The 26515-nt window shown below is 39.0% G+C and overlaps 1 protein-coding gene across 17 annotated transcripts in view; it reads right to left on the bottom strand.

Moving 5' to 3' along the window:
- The window catches only part of ANKHD1 (ankyrin repeat and KH domain containing 1), an 80797-nt gene that overhangs the window by 30269 nt on the left and 24013 nt on the right, over nt 1-26515 (bottom strand). For 15 of the 17 annotated variants that reach the window (XM_035103520.3, XM_035103521.3, XM_035103522.3 and 12 more), the window contains exons 7-15: nt 26385-26479; nt 24050-24287; nt 22658-22849; nt 21897-22006; nt 20954-21041; nt 20036-20163; nt 19709-19852; nt 19507-19609; nt 6361-7110 (exon numbers count right to left, since the gene is read on the bottom strand). In XM_035103520.3, coding sequence (XP_034959411.1) covers nt 6361-7110; nt 19507-19609; nt 19709-19852; nt 20036-20163; nt 20954-21041; nt 21897-22006; nt 22658-22849; nt 24050-24287; nt 26385-26479 — 1848 coding nt within the window. The remainder of the gene's footprint in view (nt 1-6360; nt 7111-19506; nt 19610-19708; nt 19853-20035; nt 20164-20953; nt 21042-21896; nt 22007-22657; nt 22850-24049; nt 24288-26384; nt 26480-26515) is intronic. The other 2 variants (XM_035103530.3, XM_088675011.1) reach the window with 1 other exon arrangement.

Raw genomic sequence — 26515 nt, 5'->3', positions numbered from 1 at the left:
AATGCAGTCTTCTTTACATTGAATGAAATGTAAATACAGTACACAAAAGGGTATTCAAATGGATTGAGGATTGAGAGTAAACCTGACTGTACACAATGTATACCATGGCCATTTTTTCTTTAAGCGCCATTCAAGTAGGGAGGACACTTGTTTGGGTTTCACATTAAGCCTTGAGGTCAACTGAACTTAGCTGGCCAGAGTGGTATTAAAAGCAGTAGTTTACACTATAGAAATTGAGTAAGGAATTGTGCACAAAGCTTGCTACTATTTTCCACCTAACTTGCAACAACTTTCTACACCAGGGATGGAGAACCTGTCTCCCTCCAGAGGTTGCTGAACTTCCAACTCTCTTCATCCCTGACCACTAGCTATATTTGCCGAGGCTGCTGGGAAGCGGATTCTGACCACCTCTGGAGGGCCACAGGTTCCTCACCTATGTACTACACAAATTCCAGCAGTGGGACAAAGTAGTACAAAAAAAGCAGCACAGTGTGAAACAAGAGCTTCTGGGAGTTTTCCAATTTATTATACAAAACTTTCACCAGCTAATTGGTCAAAGTTGTTAATATTGGCTGACAGCACTCTACAGGTGGCGAACATTTTGCATGTGTCCAACTGATGTGAAACTGACTGCTTTTGGACCTGGAATAGACCAGAATGGAGTAGAAGAGGGTTGGCGTGCACTCCGTCGACGTGCTCGGGGCCAGGAACGCAATCCCTGTGCAAATCAGGGGGAGGGAGCTGTATGTCTATGAGGGGCATCTTATCTCTGAACTTGAATATAACTTCTTCATATTTTAAATACAGTAGGGAATCACAGAACTTGTTTCTGAAATTTATGTGACATCCCTGAACGTGATGCTTTCAACTTCCAAGTTCCCAAATCAGTTCACATTCAGTCAGACACCATACCACATACATTAAAAAAGTTGTTTTTTTAAAGACATAAAACACTAAAAGCGACCCTGAGCTGTGCTTTCACAAATCATTGTTAGCCATTATATACATACAGAAGTTACATTCACTCAAATCTGCCCAGAAAAATGCTGAAGTGCAATTGATTGGAATATAAGATTGGACTTGATTGCGGTTGGACTAGATGATCCTCAGGGTCCGTTCCAACTCTACAGTTCTATGATCCTTCTATGTTTCCACTTCTTGTGGACAACTTAAAATTGGTGCTTTAACTTTTGGAATTTAAGTACTGTATGTATTGCACCCATGGTCAATGTCAACAGAGACAATATCCAAATCTTTATGGACCAACTGAAGTGACATACTGTATTTACTCGAGTCTAATGCGCCATCAAATATAATGTGCACCTCAATTTTCAGAAGCTTGAAGCCAAGAAAAGTATTTGCTGGCAAATGTAAATGTGCCATCGAATCTAATGTGCACCTTAATTTTCACACCATAATTTGGCCAAAAAAGGTGAGCATTAGATTCGAGTAAATATGGCAGTATCAGCTTACATTACAAGAAGGCACTAGGTAGAAAAGACAGTACTTGCATTTATAGTCCCATCACAGCGGGTGGCACTTTACAGGTAACATAAACTAGTTTTACAATTTACACAGATAAGGGAGCAGATGGAAAGTATGGCAGAGAACCCCAAAGGTAACATGGAAAAAATAAATACAGACAGTCTGTGTCTCAAATAGGGATGAGAACAAGGAGATGGGGCCAAAGACCTTGTAGAAAAATTGCCAGAGAAGGGATTTGTAAGGAAATTTGTAAGGTGGTATCATGTAAATGTTTGGTGAAGGAGTCACAAAGGAGAACAAGGAACAATGGGGGCATTTAAGAGACCATGGAAATAACTGCATCACATTCCACAGTTCACTGAATTAACCATTGCCTATCCAAGAATACAGTTAGACACGAAATTAAAACTTACTAAGTGCTTAATTTTGAGGACTCATCTGATATACAGCTACAACTTGATTAAAAAGAATTCAACTGATCACCCTTCTCCAGTCTCTCAGAAGAGCATGCAGCAAGCAGGGCAGATCACATGAATACAAGCGACACTGATATACTGATTTCCTACTCCCTCTACCTCAGGGAAGGAAACTAACGCAACAAGGCACAAGAGAGGGGTAGTATGGCACACAATGGAGGAGCAATAAATGTATGTGTACACCCACAATCCTCTGGCATTTCACTTCCAACCATGATCAACTAGATGCACCTGCTCTTTCCCAGTAATAGGCACAGCAGCTTTCATTGATCACAACATCCAGTCTTTATTTCTTTTTCTTTTCTTTCTCTTTCTCTCCTTCACACACACACCCTGCACAGTTCATTGCCAATAAAGATCTATCAACCACCACACACAGCAAGTACAGGACCCTCCTTCAGAGACCAATTGTCTTTTTAAAGAGGTAAGAGGCACCAGCAGTTCTACATCTTCCTTTGGGCTGGGCTAGCTGAAGCATGATGTCGGGAAGAGAGTGAGCAAGCCATGAGCCAATTTAACAAAACAAAAGGAGAGGTGCTACGGTTCTCTGACACTTCTCCCTGAGTAAGCAGAACCTGAGAGCCAAGAAGAGCAACAGAGAAACGTGTTACAGTGCCATACATACAAAAGGGTAAGGGAAATTTAACTGGGCAAAAATTTAATCAAGACATTCCGTTTAATCAAATTATGTTGCTGCTTTCACTTTCATAATTGTATACTTTATGATCTGGAAAGATTACAACATTCCTCATTCCCAGGCAAAGCAATGTGTCTTGCTAGAAGAAGAGCTGCCATATTGGTAGCCAGTAGTTATGTTCTACAAATGAAAAGGACTTCTGAAGAAAGAAATAGGTGCATCTCTTAACTGCGTTTATGAATAAAAGCAACTACTAGTCAGCTCAACAAACACACAAAATGCTGTGATGGCCCATATAAAAATAAAGACAATTTCTTGCCAATGGGTACTTAATGTACATAGAGAGAAAAATTGCCCACATACCGGATTTTTTGTTTTTTGTTTTTTAAAAAAAGGATGTGAAGTCTGGTGTATGAACACTTGTTGCAATTAAACATGTGTACTAATAAAACTATTTTCCTCCTGCCCAGGGAGAAAATTTGAAATTCATATGATATGTCATACCACTATTTAGGGTTGATCTAATTAAATAATAGGATCTTGCTATTCTTAAACATGGATACTTTGTTTACATATGAAGTTTGAAATTTACACCTTTGACTTACTACAGAGGGTTTTTGTTTTCTTTTTTCAAAACTATGAGGGGAATGTTATGTAAAGTTTTTGTTGCAAGAAGTTCTCAGAACACAGGGAAAGTACATGTTTTGCTCTTTGACTTTCACAATTTTGATTTTGAAATCCAAGTGTACACAAACTAAGATCTGGTTGCATACAAGGGAACGTGCAGATATTTTAGGGAAGACGGTAGTATCCCTAAAGTGATTAAATAACTCAGCATTTTACCTCATATAAGCCACGTACTACCTTTATTTCTTTTACTACTATGATGGCAAAAGTTAATTCTCCTTCCACTGGGGGATTTTGGTGAAGTTTTCCCATTTAAAAAAAACCAAACAAAACGAACCTAGACTTATATTTAGTACTGTCCTAAATGGGGAAATTCAACAAAAAATAAACATTCAAATATGCACTCCAAATGTTGTGGCCTGTACCAACAATGGTTAAGAAATTCAACAGCTTTCCCCAGAATCATAGTAACCTGAACTGAAAGCTCAGTTTGAAATTTAGTGTAATTCCAGTGAATCAATGAAATAAAGTACAGTATAAATGAGTATTTGAGAGCACAGGTGCTTAACACAAAATTCAAAGTTATAGGGTTTTGGTATTTTCCTACTACTTCCCACAGTAGCTGTGGGCAATTTCTTCCTGTAAGATGACTGACATCCAGAAATATCTCACCATCTTCTCCACCACAGAAGAGAATAGTTGCTTATATATGGCAAGCAGATATCTACACTGAAGATGTGTTCAGTGGCAAAAAGGGGGTCATCTCCTTTTTGTACCAAATACTGGGTACCTGTTATTATTATTAATAAATTAAATTTGTAAACTGCTCTATCTATACCTGCAGGTCTCAGGGCAATTCACAACATGAACCTTACATTCAAATTGCATGCATGAACACTCCAGCATTGCTATTCTATCACCAGATACCCTTAAATTTCATTTCCTCTGCAACATTCCCACCACCACTTGCCCAATTCTCACAAGGTGCTGTAGGGAATCCTCTCCCATCCTCAAGACCAGCCATCCCCAAACTTCGACCATCCAGATGTTTTTGACTACAATTCCCATCAGCCCTGACCACTGGTCCTGTTAGCTAGGGATCATGGGAGTTGTAGGCCAAAACATCTGGAGGGCCGCAGTTTGGGGATGCCAGCTCAAGAGCATATGACAGATTTAAAATTTCTTTAAAAATGAGAGAAATATTTCAGTCCCTCCCAGTTCAAGTCATCAGCAAGCCTACTTTCTTGTCATCTTTCGTCTATTATTAAAAATGCTAGACATGCTCATTAGTAGTTTAGAAGCCAGTACTGTTGATATATATTTCCTTTGAAATAGCAATTCCATTAAAAAAATAATGAAGTTTAACCATTAACCAACCTTGACTCAAGCTGACTCAAAATCTGGTCAGTCACATCAAAGACTGCATATTGATTACTATCAGGTATGATGTTAACAATGCAATACTGCATATTCTTCTAACATATGAATCTGCCCATTAAGCTGATTCAAACACTGCAATGAGCATTAGTATAGTTCTTCTCGGGTTTTTAAAAATCTGGGCACTAGAGAAAATCCCTAAAATTACAGCTCCTCCTCCTTCCATGATATATGCAACCTTCTCATTCATTTTACTTGAGAAAATGAGGAACAGAGAACTGCAAAGTCTGCTGTAGGTTTCAGAAACCTACATATTCAATAAACCTAACAGCTTCATAATCTTTCAAAAAGACATAAATCATAAACAGTACACAACTTTGGCAAGTTAGTTTAACTGAGCTCCCTTATTAAATTTAGTAAGTTCACTACACATTTTCCAAACATCTTCACACCAATTCAATTTCAAGTGGATTTTTGCCTACTCAAATTTCTGATTTCCCCCAATGCTGAATTCTAACTCTCCTAATTCCTGGTTGGTGATATAAAGGTAAAGGTAAAGGGACCCCTGACCATTAGGTCCAGTCGTGACTGACTCTGGGGTTGCGATGCTTATCTCACGTTATTGGCTGAGGGAGTCGGCGTATAGCTTCCAGGTCATGTGGCCAGCATGACAAAGCCGCTTCTGGCAAACCAGAGCAGCACACGGAAATGCTGTTTACCTTCCCACTGTAGGTATTTATCTGTACCTATTTATCTACTTGCACTTTGACGTGCTTTCAAACTGCTAGGTTGGCGGGAGCTGGGACCGAGCAACGGGCGCTCACCCCGTTGCAGGGATTCAAACCGCTGACCTTCTGATCAGCAAGCCCTAGGCTCTGTGGTTTAACCACAGCGCCACCTGGGTCCCTAAAGGAAAACTATATTCTGCCAAAGAATATAAAGGAAAATGGAGCCAGCACATCACTGCAAACTCCACAAGGGGTTTTCTTACTTCCAGCCTCACAAATTACTCTGAAGGTAATGAAGGTTAAAGCTTGCAGCCTATACATAAACATATGGTTTTTCTTACCTAGCATATTACGCTATTAGTATTAATCAACTATTCTTATTTAAGATGTTAAAATGGTGTGATAGCTAAGCTGACAATAGCTAGTGTAGCCTAAGTTTGTTCCCAAGCAGGACCTATCATCTCCTTTCTGCTGCAAGTAGTTAGAGCATATTTCAAAGGTGTTCATTTTCACAAGCATATGAAATTCTGATAGTACTATATATGAATGAGTAAGCCTGTAGGTTAAGTTCCAAATAAAGCTGTTGGTGTTTTAATACATCAAAGTCTCCTCACAGTCCCTACAGAGGTGTGTCAGGTCATACAAATGGCACCTTCACATGAGTGCTGAAATCATGAGCACAATGACACCTTCAGAGGCAAGTGTCAACTAGACATATTTGCATAACACCATACATTCAAACACCATTTGGTTTCTTATAACTAGCTTTCCTTAAAAGGTTACTACTACTGAAGTGGAAGCCCAAAGGATTGATATAGGAAGATTTCAATATAGCAAAATGTTAATAGTTAACCTTTGATAAAGCAACCCAAATGTTTGGGAATTTATAACTTGAATGCCAACATTAAGAGTCCTAAGAAAGAAATATATTTAAAACAAACACTCCCCAAAGGGAAAATTGCAAGAGGGAAAAAGGGCAGAGGGGACGGAGCACACACATTAATGCAAGAAAACATATTTCTCAACCCACCTGCTAGCAGGTCATCAAGAGTGTCGGTAAGCGTCTGTGCTGGAGTGGCAACCATTAATCCGTCTGGTTCTTGAACTAACAGCCCCTGACCATGTCCTGCAATTGGCTGCTGTTGTCCTACATTTTGCTGATTACCTAATACTTTCTGAAGTTCAAAAGAATCTGTCCCATTACAGCCTACGTTACTTGAAAAATTACACTGTGGCGTTGACAACGGTTGGAGAGGGACAAACCCGGTTTGCTTAGTAGATGGTGGAGAGTGCTGCTGCTCATCTTTACCTGCCAGGATTCTGTCAACTTGCCATAACTCTGAAAAGCTATCCCCAGGCAGACCCTCATTTCCTTCCACTTCTGGGAGGACACCTGTGTGTGGGCACTGCTGCTGATGGGTAAGGGGTGACTCTGTCTGACCTTTGGTCTCCAAATATTCTTTGGTAAATTGCTGTTGTGTTTTCATCTGTAATTGCCTTTCCACCTTTTGCAGCTCCTTCAGTATTTTCTTCTTCTTCTGCACTTGCTCTTCTCTGTTCTTTTTGAGCTCTTCAATCTTATCTTTATTCAAAGGTTCGCCTTGAATTAACTCCAATGATTTAAGCTGTGCTTTTTCAATAGCGCTAATTCTCTGTCCAAGTTCATTCAGCTTGCCTTCAGTTTCTTCCACTATACATTCCAAAGGCTGGTATGGGTGAAAAGGTGACAGTAGCTCCTGATCTGCTACCTGAAGGGAAGTTGACTTCTGCTTGGATGTACCTAAGCACACGAAAAATGTTTGAAAAAATGCCATGCTGAGGTTAACCCATACCTCCCCACGCTTTCCCCACCCAAAACTTTATAACTAACCACATTAGCATAAAATAGATTAAAGTCTACACCTCATATCAGGACAGACAGCACAAGACAGAATTGGAATTTTAAAATGGACCCTAGCTTCCAGTTGTAAAAAAAACTATGTTAATATTAAAATACAAATGTGTCCCCTTAAATATTGGTTATTAAATAAAATTATACTGCAAAAATACAGAATATTTACTGATGTCTTGACTACTAATGTTCAGACAGACAAAAGCAGCAAAATCCTATAAATACGCTTCAACACTAGAGACTTAACTTGCAGAACACAGACAACATCCAACACATACGCCGCTCTACCTATCTCTGGGAGTTGTGCTTTAAGAACATACTGTAAAAATTGCAAACAGCTATATTCCTCAGTACAAGGACCAATGCAAAAATCTTGAGCGTTTATTAAAAGCAAATGAGCACATGCTGCAGAAAGCCCTGTTTCTCTGAACAGTTCAGTTCAAAGGTTTAAACGCATCACAAAAGGCATCTAGCAAGAAACAACTTTACTGTATCAGTACCTCTACAAATTCATGTCATCCTTTGCTCAGAGCTTTGCTGTGCAGATGTCAAAAGTCAATGTTACATTAATGCACTAATTTTTAACCCCTCCAAAAAAAAATTAGTTTGTGTGTGAGGGAGAGAGAGAAAAAGAAAAGAAACTACTAAAAGATACAAAATTTAATGGGGTGAATATGCAATTTCAAGATGGTCTTTATGTACCCTCAAGTTTCAAAATTACATGGCAACACTCAAGCTGTTCTAATAATCTCAAACAAGTTTATTTGACAAATCAGAACATTACTACTACCGGCTTTTAACACCGTGTTTTGCCTCAGATTTTATGATGCTCACAGCAACTCTTATACTATAACACCACTACAACAAATTTAGCTAAAAAATGAACTAATGTGTGGGTTTGGGGCTCTATGGTTATATATACATTCAATGTCAAGTTCTGAACAGTATGCTAACATTAAAAATAAAAAAGTTAAAACTGTCTTGATGCAAGATTAATTGAGCTTTCCTATCTTTGGAGTTGGGCTGAGCCATAAAACCTTGCAAACCTATAGGCACAATTAAATTATACTGCCTTAATAGGACCAGTGTGATATAGATTAAGGTAACTGATACCTCCTGCAGTATGAAAGTCACATATTAAGCCAACTTTAAAGTTGCCAGCACACCAAGTAATTAACTGGACCACTGTTTCTCAACACATTAGGACTGTTAATTCTATCAGTCCTCTGAAGAGAGAACCATTTGGTCACCATTCACCTTCATTATGAATCTTTTTACATTAACATATGCCACTTTTTTATTTGAAGAAAAAAACCTAAATTCATCTGTATTACTCTAAGAATATTGTTAAAGTGAACCAAGTTTGGTCACAGCTCAAAGCATAGACCTAGGACTGTGCTGATTTGACTTGAGGATGGGAGTTGTGTATGTCAACTCTCCCCCTTCACCCTCTCCCATCACATATTTTTTACAGTATTATTCTTCTACTGGGATCCAATATTTCAAAACAACTCCAAAAATATAATAATACTATATACCAAAAATATAATCGTAACAACAAGCTATAGGGTATAGCTACATTGATTCTCACAAGGTTAGCCTAATAAGGAATTTAAGTTATCAGGAAGTCCTGGAGGAGAAAAGCAGAGACACGAGATACTGTGCTCATAACAGAAAACAGATGGCAGTTGTATTACAGCAACATCTGGAGGGCACCATGTTGACCACATCTGGTATAAGCCGAGGCAGAAGAGCAATGCTGGAGGAAGCTTCATGTATAATTGTTTTCTAAAGGAGCATCAAAACTTGTGTCAGAGAAAACATGTGCCTTGAAATATCTGAATGGCTAAGGTGAAATATGTGTTTGGCCACCTCAGAGGAAGGTCATCTCACCATTATTCACAAGTTGGCAAAAAAAATATAAATTGTGCCTTGGCATTTGTGTTATCAGGTGCCACAGGGCACTTTTTTTATCCCTAATGCTATTTAACATCTATAGAGTCCAGCTGGAAATGGTTGTTATGGGCTTTGGAGCAGTGTCAGCTCTTCTCTGCAACATCTGAAGTATAAGTAGCTATGTGGGCTTTGGACCAGTGTCTGGGCACAGGAATGGGATGGATAAGGGCCAATAAACTGAATTTAAGCCTTAGCAAAAAGGAGGCCCTGTGGATAAGTGGTTCCCAGGTCTGGGAGATACATCAGTTACCTGTTCTGGACAGGCTTACACTCCATCTGAAGCAGCAGGTACTTTTTACCAGCTTTGTTTTGTAAGACAAGTATAGCAGTTTCTGGACTAAGATAGTTTGGCCACAGTAGCCCAGGCATTGGTAACCTCAGGACTGGATGACCTACATGTCTTCTATGTGGGGCTTTCCCTTGACCTTAGCCAGAAAGGAGTAGAATGCAGCAACTATGCTGTTAACTGCAGTATCCCATCAACCCCATATACCACTTTTGGTGAGAGTGCTGCACTGGTTACTAATACGCTATAGGGCACCATTCATCATTTTGTTTTGGAGGAGAAGTCACTCCACTCCCACAATTACTGTTATATAAAACTTTTAGATGTGGGGTTGAATCTATTGTTTACTCTTAATTGCACACTGCTTTGATATCTACTGGCTGTGAAACAACTGATTAATCTATGAAACCAATAACAAGTATACCTTTCTAGTGCAAGTACAGTAAACCCATAATTTATGTGCATTCAGTTTTACATGTGTCGCCAAAAAGAAAGTGAGGGGAAGCAGGATTCCAGGAAAAATGACTTTTGCAATCCCATCCGCCATTGAAACCAATGGCTTTAGGCACGATCCTCGGAACGTAACCCCTTTGTAACTCCTGCAAATCATGTCTGAAACTGTTGTGATAAATGGCTTAACCCTTCCTTCTTCACGTGTTTAGTTGGTGCCTTCTGCCAACTAAGCTGTTATTGGACACCCCTTCTAATGCATGAGTAAAGAAGCCACTCATTTGGTCACACAGCTCACTTGTATACTGCAAGTATACACTGAAACTGACAACAAGCATGAATCATGTAGACTAGACCAAATGGATTTTTGAACATTTCGGTTTGAAATGCATTTAAGCAGAGTGTCCATAGTGGGAAAGACCTAAACTAAACTAAACTAAACTAAACTAAACCCTAACACAGAACCCCAAGCCAGTGAGGGTCAATGTCTCTAAATTGCTCAATGTCTCTAAATTGCCAAGAACTTTGCAGAATGGAAAATATGTTTTTGGAATTCCCCTGTGCAATTTAATGAGCTTTTACCCATGAACTCAGACCAATTGCACTAAAGCTGAATATATATAGAGGTAGATATGTTATTTTTAAATATATATATATGCTAATGTACTTCAGCAGTCAGTACAACTCATAGCTACCAGGATAAACAAGGCTTAGCATCACCCATCACCTCACTCTCCAGGCAGTCTAATTCACAACAAAAACATGGAAATTCAGCTCAATTCCCAAATCCCAAAAGTTGTTCATGGAACTTGAAGGCCCAGGAATCCGAAACTAGAACTTATTAATATGCCTTCAAGTATTTAAGTTCTAAAGAAGAAGATGGTGTCTATGATCCATAAGCTAAAGGTTGTCAAAGTCATGTCTTAATTTGTAATCAGAAGGAAAATCAGCATGGCTTTTGTCATAAAGAATTATGGTACACTAGCTGCCCAAAAATTTCATAGATTTTAATTTCTATCCCATCCTATCCCTAGGACTTGGAGCAGGTATATCATGAAATCAAAAACAAAAATATGCCAGAACCTCATAAAATTAAAGTTGTAATCTTAAACTCAAACCCCACCCCAATTAATCCTGTAGGACTTCTTTAAAAAAAGAGGGTTGTGTTTGGGTAAATCACAAAGAGGAATTTATGTAAGTGTACACACAATGAGAATGAGCTTGCTGGCCTAATGTGGTGTCTAGAAAAAATATTTTTGAGGGTTTTTTTTTTTTTTGACAGGTTGAGGCAATTACAATGAAACATCTGAGAGGAAGCCATTGGAGGCTGAAGAAATTGTAAGACTTTATAAAAGTTGAAACCAGCTTCAGTTGAAGGTAGAAGACACTGGGGAGCTTAATTGAGATAGTGCAGCCCTGATATAGTGTGCACCCATTGACTAATTCCTTCCCCCGCTACGGTCATTTTTTACTTCAAGTCTTATGGCATATTGAAATTTATGAGTAGCTACACAAAGGTACTAAATGGAAGGGCCACAGCTTTTGTGCTAGTAAAGCTAACAAAAACACTTCACATCTCTACAATGTTTTAGGTGAATGAATCCAGCAGTACCCAAACATGCAGCTCTGAGCAACTTGGAAAGACAAAAACAGCCCCTTCCCTCCAATCCCCTGGCAGATCCCTTTACTTTCTCTTGTGTAAGTAAATAGTCTAGATGGATTTCTGGAAAAGAGGCTTGGAAAATACCGTCACAGCGGTAAAAGCTGTGAAACTTTACTACATAACACATTTTGGCTAATGGTTATGAAAATGATGGCTTCCAAGCTGAATTGAGTTCTTGACCTTCTACTTTTTAAAAAAAAAATGTGATTTTTGTAAATTCCATGCAACACTGTCCATATTTAACTCAACTGAAAAAAATAAAAAATGAAAGCCTTATATAACAAAGAAGTTGAAATTAACACAAACAGTAAAATTTATAAATGATACTGGTATCAACTAAGAAAAGAAACTGAACTGTTAATCCTTTGACAGTCATTATGCTTACAGGCATTTCAAGTTGGACATCCATGAATGTCCTCTAGTAGTCAGTGGCCTCAATCATATTTAACAATAAAGCATGAACAGAAACAAACAATGGCTTAGCTCAAACGAGCAGCGTGCTTGTGCACGCTGCTCAGTCATGCCTGCTTCGTTTGTCCCTTTCTAGAGCTGGAAAACAAACTATTGGAGCAGCTGCCTTAGTGTCCTATGCAAATCAGTGCTCATGCTTTCGTTTCTCCCAATCAAATCATGAGTAGTAAGCCAGGAAAAAACATTTGCATCCACTTGCAGTTTGTCCAGAGAGAAACAAACCACAAGCACAGATTCACACATAATGCTAAGCCAGTGTGCTCCAATACTCAGCTTGTTCAAGGTAAACCATAGTTTTGGACTATGGCTTGTCAATACATGTGAACCAGGCCAAAGTATCTGTTGAACTGACATGAATGTAGATTTGCTAAATTTGCATCTCAGAGGCACACACTTTGTTTGGCATGAACAACAGATTAGTTCCAAACAAACAGCTGGAAAATGACACTGACATCAGAATAACGGATTAAGAGAAATTCCAACCAGTATTTGCTGGCACTGGGAGGTCTATAATGGCACAAAGAGAATTTCTCCAGATGACTCAATACTGCACACCGAGTGAAAATGATGGCAACATTTTGGTGGCATCTTGGTGGCAACATTTCCAATTTGTTTTCAAGACATGCTGTGCTACATCAGTCAAATGCCTTCACATTGTATATTCTTCACAAAAATGTCATAGTGGATATGATGGTTTTATCTGTGAGCTTGCCTTCTCCAAATTTTTAATTAGGTGATGGTTCTCTCAACAGGCTTTCAAATGCTGAGTTTGCCGTGATCTAATATGTAAGGTGAAGTGTACCACCCAGTAAATACATAAAAGGTATCATGCCCTACCACCTTCCTATCAGGACTAGTCAGAACTGGATGAGGCCCTTGAAGGAAGCTGACAACTTTATTGCTGGCTCCAGTATATATATAGTTCAAAAGGAATCAGTCTATACAGAGGAAGCCTCCCAAGACTACCAAGCTCAAAGACATCTTGCTTGCAGCTGCAGATTCAAAGGACCCAATATGCCCCAACACATCTTGCCCACCTGCTCCAGATTCTTCAATATCACTCAGGACTTGAGGTGACTCTTTATCCAAGAAGCCATTTAGAATGAAGGCGCTGCCTATCTGACAACACAAGGCCTCAAAATCCCTCACCTGCTAGGCAGTTCCCTGACCTGGCTGGTAAAGTAGAAATCTGAGCCACAAATCAATCATGGTAGAATGGGACAGAGAGGGTAGATATTCTGTTGCTGAATCATTCAGTTGCTTGTTGAATACTTCATTGATGGGTATACAATGCATTTTCTGTGATGTAGAAGTACTAGATGATGTGGGTGACAACGTTTTGTAAAAATGACACAACCTCTGAAAATCTGAGTCTTTTGCATATATAATTGTACAGAAATTTCTGTATAACATGTAGAAGCAACCTTATGTCTGCTTCATGTATTGACATAAGAATTACATCATTTTGTCTTATTTCATTACTTTCTACTGCATATGAACCTCTTCCAGCAATGATTTCCTTACTGCACAAAGTACTAAAAAAAGCTCCCTAGACAAAAACATGGCAAGATCAGCCTCATTCGAAACTACAAAATTCGGCCTTTTGGAACGCCTATTCAGAGCAGAGTTAGTGGCTTCTTTGTGGGCTAGGCACAGCATACCCTTTGTTCATGTGGTTTGGTGCACAGTGCAACCCAGTCCAACGTCTTCTGTTCTTAATTTATTCTCCCTGAAAATTCCATAGACAAGATCCTGTGCAGCACACTTAGTACTGAACATTTGGCTTAAGTGTCATCCTTCAAGAACAACCTAATCACCTTGTAGAAGTCTCAAGGACACGCAGCAGCTGTTCTCTGTGCACTTTATTGCATCCTCTGTCCTTACAAACAATCCTGTATAACTTGGCATTGTCATAATACTATAGTGCTTTAGAGCCATATAAATTAAAGGCAAATACATGTTATCCTACTCCAATGCAAACTGGGAAATAGTTTTGTCAGTCTCCTGGTTTTCAAGTACTAGATGTATCACAGATGTATGCTAAAAGTTGCTGAAATTCATCATCTGGAGGGCATTTTGCAAGAAGTGGAACGAAATGGAAAACGTTGTGAAGCTAAGATAGGGGCTTTCCCTTTGTGCTGCCCTTCTACTGCAGTTATTCAGAATGACAGTGGAAAACTCCTTAGCCAGCATTATCTAGCACTCCCAATCATAATTCAGCTGGACTACTTGACCTTTCTTCATCTAGACACAATTCATTATGTCATAAGGTCTGCTTTCTGAGTCTTGTTATGCCTCAGTAGTAGAACTGATAACCCTCCTTAAGACACTAAATGATATTTAGCTCAGCTGCCATAAAGTCAACCACTACAAGTTGACTACCATTGTAGTAAAGATGTGCAGCTTGTAGTATCTATCCACTCGTGTCTATAGTAATAACAGAGTTTATGTGCTTCTTAGGATGTGCAAATCAGTGAAAGCACATAAAGTAAACTGCCTTTATCTTTTAGCAACACATGAGATTTTGTCTTGAATGGTAGTGCTATTACCACCATCCTTCATGGAATTGTTTCTCAGTCTTCTGCGAATGTTGGGTTTTAGTCTTGTTCATATATTGCACTTGTTTCGTGGCATTCTATTTTTTTAATGTAAAGTACGGCCCAATGTTCTAAAACTATTATAAATATTGCTTATTTATAATAAACAATAAAGCTCACTGTCTGGAGTCACACTGAACTTTGAACTGTGTAATCAAAAATTGTTTTCCAGTCGTATTGTGGTAGCAATGTTCATAAAGCATTTGCACATAGGGAGAAGTACAAAATTCAAAATGGTGTTTTTCTTAGCATTTCCCCCCTTAAGTTAGAAGGTCAAACACTCACAATTGAGCTTGGGGAACTAACATTTTTGCTTCAGTATACCCAGGCCATGCTAAAAACATTGGTTCCTATCTTTTATCTCAAAATACTCAGTACAGTAACATTTTCCAGAAATGCACCTGACTTCCAGACCCAAAAGAATGGTTTGGTTCTAAGTTGCTCCCATTGTGTTCCACAGAAGAAACAAGATAAACTCCAACATAGCTGTTTCTCACCCCAGCACTGGAATCAGAAGGGGCAGGCAAATATTTAGCCTCCAACTACCTCCCACAGTCTTCAAATGCAAATATTTGATTTCTGCCATTTAAGTGAATTGTTGCAATTTATTCCTATGGGGAAAAATAAACTGCTGCACTTGGGAGGCAACAGACAATGTGTGTATGCATGAAAGAGATTTACACTGTTGTAAGTGTAGTCAATAAATTTGCCCAATATGCCTGACACTAGGTTGCTCAGCCTCCACCACCAAGCACACAGTATCTGCATGCATCTTTTAACAACCTAATGTGGAACCAAAAGGCTCCCCACCCCACCCCAAATCTGTTGCCCCATTTGCAGGCAGACAAGCTGGGTGTCTTCAAAATTTTGGGGGGATGTGGGATTAACTAGTGGACATACTTGTCTCTTTTTAAATAGTGTTTTTAAACTACATCCGTTAGTGGTGGTGCAACTCCTCAACTACTGGTAGGAAGCTGCAATTTTGTATACAGAATAGGGCACTGGGGGGCTGCTGAGACGAGTTCTGCTGATCCTCATCCAGTTCCACCACCACTCACAGTTCAAAGCCTGACCTCCTTTGATACCTTTCGGCAAACAACCCACTTGTTTGCTCAGCTATGGTGAAGGAAGAATTGACATCAGGAGTCTGAGCAGGGAAACAGTTCAAAAGTGTGGGGTGCACCCCCGCTTTTAAGGCCACAAAGAGATGTTTAGGCAGGCAAGTAGCTTTGGTGGATGTTATTTGGAGGCTTCCAAAAATGTCTATGGCATCTCACGTGTTCCAGATCACTTCTTTCTAATGGTAATGTATGACAGAATACAGTGGTACCTCGACATCCGAATGCCAACTTCTGAAAGTTTCGACTTACGAAGTCGGCAAACACGGAAGTCTTTTCACCGTGCGTGCGTTTTGCGCCTGCGCAGAAGCACAAAATTGCGCTTCGTGCATGCACAAAATGGACACTTTGACAACCGAAGGTTTCGACTTACGAAGAGTGCCGTGGAACGGATCGCCTTCGTAAGTCGAGGTACCACTGTATAACATTTTGGGACAATTTGTTTGTATTATACCATAAAATTCTGAATGCATAGCACAAGACAGTTATAATCATTGCTAAAATTCCACTGCTCCATCATAACTGAAATGTGCTGATTTCTAACATGCTATATACAGTTGAGATCAGAACCTGAATCAAACTGCTTGAGTGCAGTCTCTTAAAAACACTCTGAACTTCAAATGACCCTTTAGGTTGAATCATGAATGCCAGTGCCCATGTGGCAAAAATGGCACCATCAACGCACAAGAGGAAGCTATCAACAGGCTTGGAAGACTCCCAAGGTTCACTGAAGTACAAAAATGTAAGGAGGGAATGACCCCTCCAAAAACCAAGTCTAATTAGGACTATGCTTAGTTGCCATGGAAAGCCAGTTTGGAGAAGGATGCAGAGTAATTGAAATAAAATATCCTGAAAAAAAGCACTACATACTACTTTTTTTGGGTAGATTTCACTTGTGCTCTTCACATTGTTTTAAAAATTGTGCTTAAGGTACGAAACAACCAGTGTGATGCTCCAATCCAGAACATAGGCACTTATGGTTTCCTGTCAAAACCTCCTAGCAGTTTATGGCCCCCAACACATGCTGTTTGCAGGAACCAGCACCTTTAGAAGCAAGTAGCAATTGGGAGGTAGAAGTTTTCAACAGGAGACTGGAACAGAGCTCCCATCTCAATCATGAATGTGTTCCAGATTGGGGCCCCAGGGCTGTTTTTACTTCAAGCTAAGTGACCAGCTTGAACACATGTAACACATGCGGTTTGGCATTGCTAGCACAGAAGTGGATTCTGCTCTACTTCATGAATCATGAGAAAATTTTGCAAAATTTGTATTTAACAAAGAGTTGAAGAGGTTTAAGGTGTGGCAGTTACAAGTGTTTATGCATATACTTGGACAAGAGATCCATTTCCATTTTATCAGAATACGCCACTGTGTTGGCTGCCCTATGGTGTGCACTACCTCACAGAGACTAGGCCCAATGGCTAAAAAGGACAAATGTGTATTTATTTATTTATTTTCTATACTGCCCGTCGCCCGAAGATCACAGGGAGGTTTACAATACAAAAATGTAAAAATATATAGCATAAACAAACAAAAGCAATAAACCCCCTCACAGAGAAAAATATTTATTAAAGCAAAGCTTTTCTAGTAGCGTCTTCTAAAGAATGAAGCTTCCTCTTCAGATGCGACCCTGCCTCTCTTTCAGGAGACAGTGGGAATGAGTATGGTGCACTATTTTGGGAGGGGATCATGGACAAGCTGCTAGGTTACTATTTTTGTGCTGAATTGATCTATTTATTTTATCAGGATTACCGTTTTTATGGATTTTTACCCACTACCTTGGGAGCCTTTTTAAAGTTCAGAGCAGGAAGCCTTGCCTGGTGTTCTGTTCTCAAACTGAAATGACACACAGGCACTTATCAAGAGAAATGACATGCGAGTGCTAAGGGGCAACTTGCTTCAGTGAGAACAGTTCATTTCCTTGTGATGGCAACAAGATTTATAGGCAGCTGAACCTTTCTAATACATAAAACAACTTCAGCTGCATAAATTTGATCAATTATGCAAAATATTTTAGCCAACTAAGGGCTTCAATTAGGAATTTTCTGTCACTGAAAAGCAGTTCTCATGGATGAAAATATAAATTTTGGAAAATGTGGCTAACGTGAATTAAAATCCCAGAAGGCAGAGGTACGGTTCAAAAGTATTTCAAGTGTTTGGAGTCAAGAATTCAGTACCCTGGCAAAGCTCCTTGTCTTTCTTCAGGACAATAAAAATCAGAATAAATCACACAATCCCCTAGGTGAAATAAAGTAAATTACTGGAGTGCTCTATATCTTTTCCATGAAAATAATTTGGATGCCTGTGTGCAGAATTCATATGATAGCAGCCTGTCTTAAGTTTGCCTGTAGATTATATGTGAAGCACTTTGATATAATGCTTACCCAAAATCCCAAATTGTCCAATACCTTCTTATCTTTCTGGTCTTCAATACAACTTAGCTCCTCTACTCTTAAACCTTCAGAGAGGAGCAGTCACATTTATGTGCTGCACAGCACCTAGCATATTCTTTACACTAAATAAATATGCAGATGCATCAGTTTTAGTTAACAATTCTGCAGTGATTTTGCACTGCAAAATTCTGTCACTTCTGAGTACAACTGTGCTCATTTCACTTTCTACCGATTATTATGCTTTACTTAATGGACTCTACAAACATTTGATTAATCACATTCATAGGTCTCCAGAAAGGTTATACATACAAAATTGTAAGTTCTTTGAAGTCTAAGTTGACTCACTTATTGCAACTGTTATCATTTAACAGCTGGGCAAACTGTCCAGAATGAGAAAGAACAAACTGTACAGCATATGAACCACCAAGCTGAATGCGGTCCACTAGCCATGTAATTCACCAACATGGTGAAAACAAATGGGAGACTGTGGTGTGTGTGTGTGTGTGTGAGAGAGAGAGAGCGCCAGAGTGCACGGGAAAGCACAAATGAGAGCATGTGTACGTCAAGCATTTGCTTGACACAAAACATGTTTGGCTAGGTGAATCACAGATTTTGCTAACCCAAGACAAGACATTTTCTGCAACAGGTACACAAAGAGTTTCTTTGTACTTCAAAATTCTGCAAAATACAGTATTTCATATTTGACCTCATTTACAGCAATAATAAAATCAGCTAAGGAAATGTGTAAATGAATACTACAGCTGGTCACTGTTTACTGAATCTGTCACACAATATTTTTTTTACTACTGGTGAAGATGCAATTTTACTGCCAAGTTCAGAAAGCTACTTAATCTATTAGAGGCAACTTCTTACAAGTATAACTAAACATTCAACTAATAACTAATGTATGGTATTCAGGAAAGTTTTCTCATAATAGACCTATAAAAATTAATGGACTTAACTTAGTCATGGTCATTAATTCAACTTAGTTGAATATCATCTAAAACTTGCTTTTGTTAACAGTAACCTCCGTGCAACATGGCATAGAGCTTTGAAACTGAAGGGAGCATTAAAAGGAGTTTGAGATATGTTACCATGTGATGACATTGAGGTTGACACTGGCTGTTCAAATCAAAAGTTATCACTGGAATAGCACAACTCCAGGCATGGAGCCAAAGCAGTTCTTTAGATAACTGCTAGTATGTTTTCAAAATCTTATACTAAATTGACTAAAGAGAAACAGACCTGCACCACTCACTATCAAGTCCCAAATACTTCCCATGCCCCAGACACACAATGAATTCAGAATCCTAGCACAAGTTATAAAATTTAAAAATGTTTGCATACTAACCTTTTGGGAGACTCAAAAGTGCAGGGGGATTCTCTTGAGGAGCTCTGTCAGGTTCCTGGGGAGGTACAACCATGGCAAGTGCATGCATTGGTACACGTGGAACCTGCAAAATCAACTCAGATTAAAAACTTAAACCTGCACCATTTATGTCAAGCTGGTAAAAGTAAACATTCATTTCCCACTGCTATAGTTAAAAGCTTACCTGAGACTGATCCTGAGATGGCGGTGTGAGCTGAGACATATCTGTAGTTGGAACTGATAGAACATTGTTCGGGTAATCCAATAAATAGGAAACAACATTTGTGTGACCACCCTTTGCAGCTTCAATGAGCATGGTCGAGCCATCCTGCAATACACATTTTAAGAAGACAGATTATAATGGTTTGTGATCTGAGTACCGTACTAACTAGGTTCCTAAGATTATACACAACAAAGCCAACCTTATAATTAACACACTTTGGAGCATTAGCCAATACAACTGACAAAAGGTATATACTGTGAAATAAAAAAAACGAGTTACTTGGAATACCTTAAGACGATGAGTAGGGTCTGCACCATGAGCTAGGAGCAGCTCAACAACAGCAAGATGGCCCCCAGCACATGCCAGTGACACCACTGTGTGGTCATTATTAGCTGTAGCTCGGTTAACATTGGCACCTATCGCAAAGAGATGTAATTAAAGGGAAATTTCAAGGAAAAAAGTTAATGCAAAGACACCATTTGTTGGGAATGAGATTCCAAATCATTTAATTTTAAAATTAACAATAATTTGCAAGTGAAGAGGAAATTGCTTATATTTAGGTTTTTTAAAAAACATTTCACGTAGTAAAAGCAAGTTTGTTATTAGCTGTATGTTAATTTTGGAATATAAATTAAATAGCTGAGTTCTAAAGGACAGTACAGCTCTGTCATAAACAGAGGAGACTCACTGAAACCAGTGTTGGCCAATTTAAATCTATTGGTTTCAATAGGCCTACCCCAAGTATGACATAGTCAGGTACTAAAATATTTAAAAGTTCACGTTCATATTTCAAGTTTGCTTAAAAGAAAATGCTGGTAAACTCATTTTTCATTAAGCATTGTATACCAAATGACAGTTAAACTGAACCTGCTGCATGAGCCTCTGCCACAAGCGCATAACCTCAAGCAAGATACACTAAATCTCATACTCCAAGTATGTGGGTGTGGGGGTTGTAATACTTTATGGAGATATGAAAGGAGGATTCTTTTAAAAAGAAGTATATGAAGCACTGAGCTTTCAAAAACACGGTCCAAGTACTGTTTTTATAAAATTGCAAAGGAAACTCATCCCAAACATACATTTAGTACAAAACATTATATGTATAGCAAAAGGTAATGTTTGCTATAAAGCAACACATTCTTTCTAACAGGCAACTGTCAAGCAATCCTTCCTTCAACTACTAATGTTACTATTACTACTACCAACCTTTGCTAATAAGAAATTGTACAGTGCATAGATGACCCGCTCTTGCAGCCTTCATCAGTGGTGTTCTTCCACCTTCAGATTCATGCTCCTGTTAGAAATATTATGAAGAAAGTGAAATCCATACTGTGGGGAAAAGTGAAGAGAAGAACTAATTTGCTAATATTCTAGAGCATGATCAGCAGGCAGGCTTAAGGCAGAGCTGATGCCTCAGTGAGGCAAAAGAAAGTCCCCTTCAAAATAGGTGAGAGTTGCAAAAAGCAGCGAAAAGACTGAAGTCTTACCCAAGAGCTAAACAGAACGCTAAACAACTGTTTGGACCAAACACAACCTGAAGATTAGGGATAAGGAAGGGGCTTTGCCTGGCAAATGGACCAAAGGTGGTATACGACAATGCTTTTGTAAACATTTTTGATACTATAGTACAAGCTGTGCACAAAAACCTGACCTAAAAACACCTGTCATACACTTCCCCCATTTCTGTACTTGAAGCATGCAGAATACAAACAACCTTTTCCATTTTGAACACCCTTTTACATATTTAGTCCAGTTAAATAAATGATATAAAATCTTGTCCCATTGGCACTTCCTGATAAATCAGCAAATAGAACCAATTAAAGAAAAAAATACAAGGAACATGCATTGCTTTCATTCAAAGTGATGAAAAAACTGTGGTGTAAACAGAACAATTACAAAATTCTTAAAAATATTATTATTATTATTAAATTTGCATACTACCCTCTATTCAAAGATCACAACACAGTTCACAACATAAGAATCCAAGTATTAGACAAATTGTTAATCTATACTTTCACTCATGAATTATTTTGCATTCATTCCTCTGAATAACAATTTGGTCTACTCTCCCATCTAGTTTGCATAGTTTCAAGGAAAATAAAAAGCTCCCATTACATTCCAAAATTTTAGAGAAATATTCAAGACTTACTAAATCTGCACCAGCTTGAAGCAGAACATCTGCAACATCAGTGTGTCCATTTTCACAGGCATAGGTCAAGGCAGTGTCTCCTGTTGCAGTTGTTGCATGAACATTAGCGCCTGTGGAAGAGTGTGGAATTAGATTACACACAATGTATTAAAAAATCTACCCAATTAACAGTTAACCTGGAACGGCTCACAAAACATTTCCTTTCTCAAATGCTGACAGGATACCTCAATTGGAAACCCCATTTAAAAATATAAATCACTGGTGAGGTGACAGAATACTTATTTTAGGCTACCACTCTCCGAGCAGCAAGTCACCCCTCTGCATATCACAGGTAACATTTCTCAGTTTCAGAAGTCTTTTGCTATTGAATACAGGGGCTGCCACTGAGAACACAAATGCTCTTGGGAAAACCAGTAAAATGAATCTGGCTGCTGAATTCTTAGGCATGTCATCCTCTAAACCTTAAAATGCATGATGGAAGTATTAAACATGTCACAAAAATGTTGTGAAGATTAACCACATAAGCATTTTGAATACTAAATACTTTTACATTATTACTACTAATTTCCAATGGTTCCAGAATTATGACTATATTCTTCAATGCTCCAGAGAAACTACATTGTGACTCACGCAAGAAAGTGTTGAGGGATTATAATTTGCATCAATAAATTGGCCATACTGGTCAAGATAGAGTCAGAGTTGAAAAACATCTCAAGGTCAAATATCTGGTTTATCTCTTTCAATTGTAATTGCAAACATACCTGCTGCTAGTAAATACTTCACCAGCTCTAAGTGGCCCTCCTGTGCCGCTTCCATCAAAGGTGTAGAACAGCCAAGTTCTATGTCAGCTCCTGCCTTAATGAGGAAGTCAGCTACTTCTGAAAACCCTCCACAGCATGCTAAAGTTAGAGCTGTCTCCTGTGTCTCTTCTGTCTGTGCGTTTATATTAGCACCTACCAAAAAAAATTATTTAGAAAAACAATCATTAGCGTGCCCATTTATAAGCAGTAGCTACACCTCCCAATTGTATACACTGTTCCCCCTCACTGGATTTTAGTGCTATTTTATTGGCCCGCATTTCTTCATATGGTTTCTGCTAATTTCTGTGCTAGCTTTTTATTGTTATTAATTCTAAACCAAATTTGAGCGTGTATCTGTTCTTGTTTTTGTTGTCTATGAGCTTAAAGCTGAAATAAAGTGATTGTTTGTGCTAGTGCAGCTTCTGCATGAATAGTTTTAGTTTACTGTATTCGTATTTTATTTATTTTAATTTGTGACCTGCCCAGAAGACATGGTTGATTATTGTGTGGTATGGTATATAAATATAAAAAACAAATATCAAATAAATAAAACCACTGGCTTACCACAATGGCAACAAAAAAACTCAACACCTTAAAATATGGTTTTAAAAGAGGTACAATAGAGCAATTTTCTCTCAACTTATCTGCCAGGTAACACATTAACTTAAGACATTTTCACACATTCCACACCCAGTTAAACAAAGATGCCTCCCTGCAACACAGTACACATGGCTCTTCTTACGAAGTTAGCCAACAGAGCAATGTTATGGTGTGCAAGATCCCGATTCTATCTGTAAAGTATTAGCAGTAGAGGTAGGAACAAGTGGGAGAACAAGTGGGAGAAGCACCAGCCAAACATTAAGCACTGGGAGCACATTTGTATTCTTCCCAAAGTAGCAGCCTAAGGAGCTTTGTGGAACTGCGGCTGACACAGATAAAGGGCAAGATTCCTTCATCACATCTTCAACACTGGCTGGCTGAGCAAGTCCCTTTAAATCCCTTCTCTTGCCTTTTCTTTTAGCGCAAAATGAAGGTTCCCTAAGCCAATAAACATCACATCCTGCAATAATAGGTGCTTAGAAATTAATCAGGTTGACTGGGAACACCATTTTTTACTCCACTTAATATTTTTATTGATCTAGAGAATTTTGAATAGGCTAGCATCCCTAGTAATTATCCTCAATGTAAGAGGCACCAGAATCAACACCACAATTGGTGTTTGGGGACTGGACTAGATGATCCTTCGGTCCCTTCCAACTCTATGAACTAGCAACATTAGTATTGAAGCCACCAAGAAAGAAGCTAGTAAAAATAATACTAATGTTCTAATTTACAACAAATGTGTTGTCTTACCTTGAGCTAGTAATAGAGCCACCATCTCCTCATGGCCTTCCCGAGCAGCTTCCATTAATGGAGTATAACCTTCATCATTAACTTCCTCAAGATTTGCTCCCCTCTCTATTAACAGGGCTGCTAGTTCCACATGGCCACCACAAGCAGCAAGTGTCAGTGGAGATTCAAAGGAATCAGCAGGCATGTTCACTTGAGCACCACTATCCAGTAACAGACGAGCTACTTCCACATGCCCATCCTATTTCAAAAAGAAAGAAAGCTATTAAGCAATATAGATCAAATATTCTAGAAAGGAAACTTTCAATATCATTTGGATTATGTTAGGAATGTATGTTCACTCTTCAGCTTAAATTGCAAGCAACTGAATCTACTGTGAAATCTTATTCTGATCAGCAGAGTGAAACATTCAGGAATGTCATCTTCTAGAATACAGTACAGGGTCAAAACATTTTTTTAAAAATTTCCTATGGCTACAGCCAGATGAGACCTTTTACTAGTCCAGATTGGTTATAGTAACTAAGATGTATCCAAAGGAGAACCCCACTGTGTCTAATAACAAGAACTATGAAACAAGAACAGAAGCAGTAATACAGAAGCCAACTGAGAAGATAAAACAGCAGAAATGTCAAGTGGAATCAGGTTCAATTTGAATCAAGCTGTATGTGCCATTCTCCACTGACCAGAAAGCGTCCAAGTTTACAGGAACTGCTGAAGGACTCTCCTTCTGGAGGCCACATCAGCTGCTGCAAACTTGTCCACCTTGTGGAGTCTCACTAAGCTGTGTGTGTGGACCTGGACGGCTGCTCCACATAAAACTTCCAGAGGAACAGTGGTGTGTACAGTCACATTTGGTGGCTGTCGTCCCCCCAACAGAATGAGCAGCAGTGCCGGGGAAGACCAGCTGAATTTAAAAGCAGTATGCCTGCGAGTTGTCAACCTGGTCCCTACCGCACACTAGTGGGTGTTTCAGGATTCTAGGTGGGCGGTAGGGGGTTCTACGGCACAAGCTGAATCCTCCTTCCATTGAGCATTGGTGGGCGGTAAGGAAATTTTACCATCAAGAAAGATGCATTAGTGGGCGGTAGGTATAAAAAGGTTGACTACCACTTCATTACATGATGCTTGACTGGGAACTTTTTTGCCCTGGACCATTGGCTTCTAGGAGTTAACCCTTTCCTGTATGCTCCACTCCTCTGCTGACCAAGAATCAACTATTCTTCCACACGTTCTATATTCAGATGCACCTGTACTAATTGCATGGGATGAAGAGTCACAGGATATTCTGCTGGACAGAGCACGCACAAATCTAGGAGCATCTATAAGAATTTGTTTGTTTGTTTATTAAGCATCAATTTAGAGTACCAGTAGATATTTAATTCCATGTTCATTGCAGCTTGCTGGGGACAGGGAAGGGAGGGCTTGGCATTGTCCTCCATTTTCCACATGGTTGCAGGGATCAGCTGAAAAAATACTGCAGCACAATATAATTTGTTGATTTTTTCTGAATTCATGGGAGCTGTAGCTCAGCAACATGGAGGGCCAAAGGTTCCCCATACCTAGCTTAATGTTATATGTGAACAGAGTCACTTCATTCTCAGTTAGGCACAACCTCCCTAGAGAGGTATGCCCATCACTGCCTACTGTCAGGCAAACAGCAATAGACCATTGTTTCGCTGGGCCTTTTAGAATATTTGCCCCTTTGCTGCTGCTTAATCAGCTGCTACTTACTATGCAATATGATTGTTGCTTTTATTCAATTGCTTCTATGATGTCTCACAGCAGATCATGAAGTGTATTCTTATATACAGAATATAAAGTGTATCATTGATACAGAATACACCTAATTCTATGCAGTTTCCCAGCAGTAACTGTCCTTACATGTTTTTCAAACCAGGCAGTAGGCGATCAAAGCATTGACTACTCACTGCATCCTTATATAGCACAAGTGCTAATGGCATAATGCAGAAGACTACTGCAGCATTAGACCATTCTTCTTCAGAGAGGTGGTTACTATATTTATACTCTTTTTCTGGCTATTACAAGCTACAGTTAGTTTACTGCTAACCTAAGTTGTGATTGCAAGCTGTTAACAACTCATTCCCCACTACTAGCTTTACAATTTTACCACGCTGAAGAAAAATTGTGTTCGACTTAAAATTATATGCCATGACAAAAAATACTGTAATGCTGTTTTTAGAACACAAATGAATAGCTTGGAGCTGTGATCTTGCATAAGCATTCTTGCAATGTGTTTTCTTTAAGTAGTGAAAGAGGTAAGGCTAGGTATGTTCAAGTTCTTCAACCAAAACACCATTTAATCTAATGGTCATTTTACCATGCAAGCCTCCATTAAAGCTGTGTGCATCTCATCTGTTTTGTGCTCTTGGTCAGCTCCAGCTTCAAGTAGGAAACGAACCATATCTAAGTGACCTTCAAATAAAAGAAAAACCAGCATGTTACAAGACC

The sequence above is a fragment of the Zootoca vivipara genome, chromosome 8 (assembly GCF_965207765.1).
Source record: "Zootoca vivipara chromosome 8, rZooViv2.hap1.1, whole genome shotgun sequence".
NCBI lineage: Eukaryota > Metazoa > Chordata > Lepidosauria > Squamata > Lacertidae > Zootoca > Zootoca vivipara.
The sequence above is the reverse complement of the archived record's forward strand: the minus strand, read 5'-3'. Positions and strand labels throughout refer to the sequence as shown.